General features: G+C 50.3%; 1 protein-coding gene across 1 annotated transcript in view; it reads left to right on the top strand.

The window, feature by feature from the left end:
* The first annotated feature begins 1,285 nt into the window (after positions 1 to 1,285).
* The window catches only part of LOC142790008 (uncharacterized), a 57,914-nt gene continuing 50,470 nt past the window's right edge, over positions 1,286 to 8,729 (top strand). The window contains exons 1-2 of the mRNA XM_075885033.1: positions 1,286 to 1,304; positions 1,809 to 1,865. Of these exons, the coding sequence (XP_075741148.1) occupies positions 1,286 to 1,304; positions 1,809 to 1,865 (76 nt within the window). The remainder of the gene's footprint in view (positions 1,305 to 1,808; positions 1,866 to 8,729) is intronic.

Genomic DNA, 8,729 nt, shown 5'->3' with positions numbered 1-8,729 from the left:
CATCGCGCCGCTCTATTGGAACCTCGCCGGTCTCCCACACCTCGTTGATTTTATGCGTTAGAAGCTCGATATCCTCGTCAGGTAAATTCTTTAGGAGTTTGTTACTGATCCAATCGGGACCCGGAGCTCATCTGCTGTTGAGCTCATATAGAACCTCTCGTACCTCTGCGCACGTGAAGGGGGAACCAAGAGGGTCTGTTCCGTTCTCTGGCAAAGCAGGAGTGTAGTCATTGTGTGAGGCGGGTTCTGTGCAAAGATATCTCGAGGCGAGCTCATCGATAATTTGTGTCTCTGTCAGACCAGAGTTCTTTAGGTTGTGAATAAGTCTGTCAATTGTAAGCTGCTGATTGGCTTTGGATTGTTTATCTCCCAGTAGATGTTTGAGGAGGTTCCACGTCACACCACTCCTCATTTGCCCGTCGACGGCTTTGCATACTTCGTCCCATTGCTGTTAAGCTAGCGTTTCACTATGCTCATCTATCTGCCTATGAAGTTCAGCAATTTTTTAGCGTAGGCGTCGGTTTAGTTTCTACGTTTTCCATTGAGCCTGCTGCGCGTTTTTAGCCTCCAGAACGTGGGCTAATCGACTGTTCATGCGCTCTATCTCTCTTTCTGTCTTCACTTCCTTTGTGAAAGCAGCAACGTCTTCTTTGAGGCGAGTGATTAATTTGTTTAACGAGTTGTATTTATTCTCGTCTTGCTTTCTGATAGCTCTAAAAAGGTCCCAATTTTTGACGTGAAATTTTCTTAGTGGTGGTGACAAGATTCTTATCGCGAGGCTGGTAATGTAGTGATCACTACTAAGATTCTCTTATAAGTTAGTCCATATGGGTTCCTCTGCACTCCTAACCATGGTCAAATCTGGTGTAGTATCCCTGCTGACCGAATTGCCTATTCTGGTGGGGTATCGTGGATCGGCGACCATTGTGAGACCACAAGCTATGATCTGTGCTGCGAAGGCTTTCCCTTTTGCGGTATCCTTGATATAGCCCCAATCTTGATGATGTGCGTTAAAGTCCCCTGCTATGATGAGCGTTCGATCACCTGCAATTTTACACGCTTTGTGGAAACGAACATGAAACGTCTCTTTTCTGTCGGCTGGTGAGCTGTAAACGTTTAAAATAAAAACGGATTGCTTAAGTTTAGCGTTCAGAATGAGCTCAATCATGATGTGTTCAATTTTTAAGCCCGGCCTAACGTCATGGCGTAAATAGGCGAGATGCTTTGAGACGAGTGTCGCCACACCCCTCTTGCCCTCTTTGAAATACGCTTCTGCACGATAGTGATGAAGAGCGATGAGATTGGTGAGCGTTTCGTGGAGGATGATTACTGATGGCCTTTCGGTAGCAAAGCAAAAAAAGTGTTGCAGTACTGCTTTCCTTTTGCGGAAGCTGACGCAATTCCATTGAGAGATTAATAGATTGCTTGCGTTAGCCATTTTACTGACCCGAAGGGGGTGTACCAAGCAGTGCGTGCTGCCTGTATGATTCTAAAATTTGAAGCCTCGCGGTGTGCTCGGTCAGTTGGAGCCTGATAGGAGTAATTTCAGCAATAACGTCATTTCTTAGCTTTTCAAGCAGTGTTTGGATGCTTGAGACGTTTAGCGCCTCCTCGTCCATGGGCTCAGGGCCTGCCCTGCGTTTCGCTCCTCTGTTGACAGACGCTGTGGCTGCGGTAGCTTGATCGCTAGACGCGCGCTCTCGCTGCTCCATTTCTTGCAAGATCGAATTAATATCAGATAATTCCTGTCGAAGAGACGCATTCTCGCGCACTAGTGATTGTATTTTGTCTCGCGTTTGCTGTGACAGTTGCCCTGGTTGCGCGGGGCATGGGCCTCACCTGTTCCGGCTACCTTGTGCACCCAGGTAGGTTGCGAGTTGAAGCCACACCGGGAACTCCGAGAGCGTTCCGTGGCGGCGTTCCTTGGAGCAGCCGCAGCTGGTGTCTTGGTAGGAGCGGCGATTTCCCGGTCTCCGGCGTTGCTCGTAGCATGCTTCATCTTGTGACTGCCTTTCCTTCTTTTTCTACGTCGCCTTCCTACAACGTAGGGAACTTGGTATCTGTTTTTGCAGGTACGGTCACCGGTGAGATGAGCGTCTCCGCATAGCGCGCACTTCGGTTGCACACATTCGTGTCCGTTTGCGATGATCGAAGTCCCGCACTTTTCACTCACTTTTTCAGTCAGTCTAGGGCAGACATCGTGTCTGTGGCCGATTCGGCCGCACTTAAGGCAAGTGTCGATTTGCCTCTTGTACATTGTACAGCGTAGCATGTTGGGGCCGCAGTGAACATAGTTGGGCTCTTTCATGCCGTTGAACAGTACAATCACGGTAGGGGTCTCCTTTATGCGCCTGACTCCGAGCACTATCGGGTTTCTGGGTGTGACGAAAAGGCTTTGCAGCGCAGCTTCGGCCAGATCGGTGTCGATGCCTCTGACCACACCTCTACAGGTATTTCCCGGAAGTGTAATGCAAGCCGAGATAGAATGCTTTTTATCTGCCAAGAATATTTCCTGCACTTTGCAGTATGCATTGGCATTTGATTCGGAGGGTGTGTTTATAACGAAGATATTCTGCATGGCGTTCGCACACACGATACCCTCCTCGGCTGCCGCTGGGCGCAGCCTGGCAGCCATTAAAATGGCTTGCGGGACCTTTAACTGACTGCATGTTCGCGCGTCCAGCCCTCCCCCCGGGCGGACGACCACTCGAAAGTGCGATGTGGGCAGGCGCGGTAGCCTGGACGCTGCGGCAACCTTTCTCAGTTCGCTGTCTTTAGCGGGGCCAACGTAGGCTCCAGTTTGCCTAGCCGAGTGCGTCTCGTGCTTGAAGCGGGTTTTATCCGCATTCCGCTTTCTGTAGGCGGTAATCCAGCCATTGGACTCGGCTTCCTCTTTGGAGATTTGCTCTCCTTCTACCATAGCCCCATGAGGCATGGCCTCCTCGGGGGTCGGCCGAACAAGCGGCCGCACGTTCCGCGATTCCGCGCTGCGGCGCCCGATGCCATGTATAAGCACAAATAGGCCTAACCTTTGGTGTCGAATAAAGGACCCACAAAAGAGGTTGCAGTGGACCTACCGTGGTTAATGGGGTATCCAGGTGTTCCTTGAAACTTCCCAGAGTTGCTCCAGTAGAAATCTTGGAGGGAAAGCACATAAGACTCAGTTGAACAACGTCGGTTGGCGACGCCGATGCAGACGCGTCCGCAAGCCACTCCACCACCTAGCGTTCATTTCAACAGCAACAGCATACCACCCGCAGACCAATGGGTTAACAGAGCGCCTCAACAAAGCGATAGCGAATATATGATTTTCATGTATGTAGCCTCGAATCACAAGAATGGCGACGAAGTCCTCCCATACGTAACATTTGCCTACAACACAGCTCTCCAGGAAACCACCGAATGCGCACTTTTCAGACTCGTTTACGGCCGCGATGTCACCACGATGTTTGACGTAGTGCTCCTGCCGACTCCATTAGCCGCCACCTCTCCGGATACAAACGTCTTCGTTCAGCGCGCTGACGCAGCATGAAGTCGTGCGTGGCAACACATTTTGTCTCGACCAGACCAAGATGCTCGCCGACACACCAGCCATAACAGAGCGGTGACCTACAAGAACGGTGAGCTAGTCTGAATTTGGGTGCCTATACGACGACGCGGCCAGATCAGAAAAAAATGTGCTGGTATTTTGGACCCTGCCGTTTTCTGCAACGCATTGGTGAAGTCAACTATGAAGTTGTGCCAGTCGAGACGTCACGCCATTTCCGTCCACCACGTTCTTCTGATGTGGTTGACGTCAATAGAATGAAACCGTTTTATTCGAGCTGATTGCAAGCTATAAAACTTTGTTGTGGCGTGCCTTGTGTCTCTCTTACTTGTTTCTTCTTTTATCCTTTACTATACAAGTCGTTTCTAATTTTCTCGACTTGGCTTTCATTTTTGTTTCAAACTATGGTATCGAGCAAAAGCACTCTTTTTAGTGGGGAAAGGGTAATTCCACGCGACAGTGGCAGTTGAGGCTGAGGAAAAAAAAGATGTTGGCTGCTGAGACTGAAATTAAACAACCGTTCGCTACGTCTTGACCCTTTGTGTCGTTTGCTCTCATATATATATATATATATATATATATATATATATATATATATATATATATATATATATATATATATATATATGTATGTATATGTATATATATATATATATATATATATATATATATATATATATATATATATATATATATATATATATATATATATATTAAAATAGAGGTGTTGTACGTCGAGAAAGATTCACACGCAGCTTGCAAAATGAGCTTCATCAGGCAGGTCTGGCTAATGGCGAGTGGCGTGCGCAAGCTACTACTGCAGCCACCGATCATCCTCGTCTTCTTCATTACCAGCAGAGCGCCCGTTATTGAGATTCATCACAATCACTCCCCGCAAAATAAGGAGCCATCCTGGCGACGTATGGACAAGTAAACACGGGAGGGTCGTAGCAGGGCTTAAGTCTCGAGACGTAGACAATTTCCTCGCCACGACGACGTTGGTCAGAAGATGGTTTCAGTGGCTCGATGAGGTAATTTACCGGTGACGTTTTTTGTCGCACACGATATGGGCCGTGATACTTGGGGACCAACTTAGTAGAAAGACCAGGTGTAGCAAAAGGGACATGCAGCCAGACGAGTGAACCTGGATCGTAGGAAGTAGTGTTATTTGATGCGTCATGGTGGTGCTTTTGGCGTCCTTGGTTTTGGGTTGTGAATGATCTTGCCAGTTGGCAGCATTCTTCAGCGTATGTAGCGGCTTGAGACAAAGTCGTGGACTCTGAGGAGTCAGGTTTGTACGAAAGATTGGTGTCTATAGTGCATGACGGTTCGCGTCCGTAGAGGAGGAAAAAAGGAGAGAACCCAGTAGTGCTTTGAATGGCGGTATCAAAAGTGACCGTGATAAACGGGAGCACTCATTCCCAATTGGAGTGGTCTGACGAGATATACATAAACAGCATGTCACCAAGGGGGCGGTTGAAGCGCTCTGTCATTCCATTGGTCTGGGGATGATAGGCGCTTGTAGTGCGGTGAACGACGTGGCACTCACGCAGCAATGCTGTGATGACGTCTGACAAGAATACGCGACCACGATCACTCAGTAACTCCTGAGGTGCTCCATGACGTAATACGATGTTATGAAGAACAAAAGTCGCAACGTCTTTGGCTGTAGACGAGGGAAAGGATGAAGTTTCGGCATACCGCGTGAGATGGTCGACGGCAACTATGATCCAGCGGTTACCGTCAGTGGTGTTGGGAAGGGGACCATAGATATCGATGCCGACGTGGTCGAGTGGTCGGGATTGGCATGGTAAGGGTAGCAAGGTACCGCTGGCGTGACATGGGGGAGTTTTTCGTCTCTGGCACGTCGAGCAGGCACGAACGTATTGTCGTATAAAACGGTACATACCACGAGAGTAATATTGGAGACGTATGCGAGAATAAGTCTTCAGAAAACCTGCGTGGGCACATTGGGGGTCGTCATAAAACGTGGAACAAATTTCGGATCGAAGATGACGTGGAATCACGAGTAGCCACTGACGTCCACCGGGTGCGTAGTTGCGGCGGTACAGCACGTCGTCGCGGGTGGCGAAGTGCTCGACTTGCCGACGCAGCGTGCGAGAAAGGAGGGAAGCCGTCCGCCCGGCCAGGATGTCTAGAATCGAAGCAACCCAAGGGTCCTTGCGTTGCTCAGATGGCCTGTCGGCGATGGTGACTGCAGTGGCATCACAGGTTAGACTTTCGCAGCAGTCCGGGTCAGGAGGTACAGGCGAACGGGATAGGGCGTCTGCGTCCGAATGTTTCCGGCCGGAGCGATAGACCACGCAAATATTATATTCTTGGAGGCGTAATGCCCATCGGGCGAGGCGACCGCTTGGATCCTTCATTGACGACAACCAGCAGAGGGCGTGGTGGTCAGTCATGACGTCAAAAGTACGCCCATACACGTAAGGTCGAAATTTCTCTATCGCCCAAATAATGGTGAGGCATTTCTTTTCAGTGACAAAATAGTTGGTTTCGGCTTTGCTAAGAGTTAGGCTTGCATAGGCAACCACGTACTCTTGGAAGCCGTCTTTCTTCTGTGCAAGAATAGCGCCTAGCCCGACACCACTAGCGTCGGTGTGGTTCTCTGTGGGTGCCGATGGGTCGTAGTGTCGCAGAATAGGCGGCGACGTGAGGAGGCGGCGCCGTTCATTGAAAGAATATTCACAGGTGGCAGACCAGGCTTAAAGGTCTCTAGAGCCGGCGAGGAGCTTGGTCAAAGGAGCGATGATCGTTGCGAAATTGCGGACGAAGCGCCGGAAGTAAGAGCAAAGGCCTATGAGGCTTCGGAGCTCTTTAATGGTGGCCGGTTTGGGAAACGCTGAGACGGCTGTAAGTTTGCAGGGTCAGGAAGAATGCCGTCTTTTGAAACCACGTGGCCAAGGATCGTAAGCTTTCGAGCGGCGAAATGGCACTTCTTCAGATTCAGTTGCAGCCCCGCGGCAGAAATACACGCGAGGACTTTCTCGAAGCGGGTTAAATGGGTTGCGAAATCAGTTGAAAAGACGACAATGTCATCTAAATAACAAAGGCAAACGTTCCATTTGAGGCCTTGTAGGATAGAGTCCATCATCCGCTCGAAAGTAGCTAACGCATTGCAGAGGCCGAAGGGCATGACTGTGAATTCGTAAAGCCCGTCGGGCGTGATGAAAGCAGTTTTTCATGATCGGCCTCTGCCATGGGTACCTGCCAGTATCCAGAGCGCACATCTAAAGAAGAGAAAAATTCGGCTCCCTGTAGGCAGTCCAAGGCATTGTAAATGCGTGGCAGCGGATAGACATCCTTGCGCGTGATTAGGTTGAGACGCCGGTAGTCCACGCAAAACCTGATGGATCCGTCCTTCTTCTTCACCAACACAACTAAAGAGGCCCAGGGACTGCTTGACGGTTCGATTATGCCACGTGTCAGCATGTTGTCAACCTGTTCATTGATGGCATGGCGTTCGGTAGTTGACACACGATATGGACGCTGCCGTATTGGTGTCTCTTGACCGGTATCTATACGGTGAACAACAGATGACGCTTGACCTAAGGTAGGCTGATTGTGGTGAAACGAGGCTTAAAAACGCTGTAGGAACTTGATCAGCTGTTCCTGCTGCCCAGGTGTGAGGTTACAATCAATGGACTTGCGGAATACATCCATAGGTTCATGAGCGTCAGTTGCGGGTGTAATGACACAAGTCGGTAAAAATGGCTTGTCTGGATAGATCGCGTCTTCGAAAATACAACTTAAGGTCTCGAGGCTTCCCAGACACTCGCCGCGTAGCAGGATGTACGGACAAGCAGAAACGTTGCACGCATAAAGTACCACCGAACCATTGGAAAAGTTGATGACCGCAAACGGAAGGACGATGGTTCGGTGTTGCACACTAGCTATAGTTCGCTGGAACAGGAGCGTCGAGTTAGTGGCAGCAGGGAAAAACACAGGCACTAGGACGGCGGAGAGCGGCGCGATGCGGACGTCAGCTGTGGCAAACGCTTTCGAGGACTGTGGTGGTCGATATCAAGGCACGGATTCGTCAACGTGAGTTCAGCACGAGCGCAGTCGACGAGGGCCTGATGGGTAGAAAGGAAATCCCATCCTAGTATGACGTCGTAAGACGAACGTGAGAGAACAACACAGTTGATGGCGTACCAAACATCTTGAATAAGAACGCGTGCTGTGCACTGAGCTGTCGGCGCGATGAAATGGGAGGTGGCTGTACGCAGAGTAATAAGGGCTGCAGCGCGAGCACGAATGTGCTAGAAGAAACAGACAAAGTCGAGGTACGGAAGGCAAAAGAGGACAACACGAGTTGTCCTCTTTTGCCTTCCGTACCTCGACTTTGTCTGTTTCTTCTAGCACATTCGTGCTCGCGCTGCAGCCCTTATTACTATGAATTCAAACCAACTAGCCCAAATTGCCATTCTTCTTCTGTACGCAGAGCAAGATTCGTAAGCGGCGTTGTAACTTTTCTCAAATCGCGGCACAGTTTTTCACAAATACAGAAACGACGGCGCCTGGATCGACAAGTGGACGTACAGCAACACCTTCTACTAGCACATTAATTTCGTTGGTCGGACAAGGAGGGGGTCTTAAAAAGTTCGACGACGACGCAGTTCTTGCCTCCGGAACTGCGGCTGTCAGTTTTCCTCTCGAGCGGGGCTCGTGCGCCGAAGCATCGGGGAGACAGATCGGCGACGGCGTGGTAATGACCGGCGAGAATCGTCAGGGCGTCGTGGGGACAATGAGTCGGTGCTAGAAGAAGATGGTCGCTGGGGATTCTGGGGAGCCCGGTAATTTGCAGAATTCCCATGGTCTGGAGGCTGGAAGTTGTGACGGCGACGGTAGCGTGCTATATGTCCCACGAAACCACATGCGAAACAGATGGGTCGATTATCCAAGGTGTGCCATGGGTTAACGACAGAAGGTGCAGGGGGCGAAACGGGATGGGGTGCCGTGTATGTAGGCAGCGTCGTAGGGTAGGAAGACCCGGTGCTCCGGTATGCGCCAGAGACAGGTGGGACTGGGGGTCTAGCAACGACGACAGCGTAGGTCAGCTGTGTAGGGACAGATGGCAATGGAGGCAGTGCCTGAGTGACCTGTGCTCAATGACCTGGCGTAGACGTGGGTCTAACGAGGTCACTGGCGTGGATGCTTA

The sequence above is a fragment of the Rhipicephalus microplus genome, chromosome 2, assembly GCF_043290135.1.
Source record: "Rhipicephalus microplus isolate Deutch F79 chromosome 2, USDA_Rmic, whole genome shotgun sequence".
Classification (NCBI taxonomy): domain Eukaryota; kingdom Metazoa; phylum Arthropoda; class Arachnida; order Ixodida; family Ixodidae; genus Rhipicephalus; species Rhipicephalus microplus.
The sequence above is the reverse complement of the archived record's forward strand: the minus strand, read 5'-3'. Positions and strand labels throughout refer to the sequence as shown.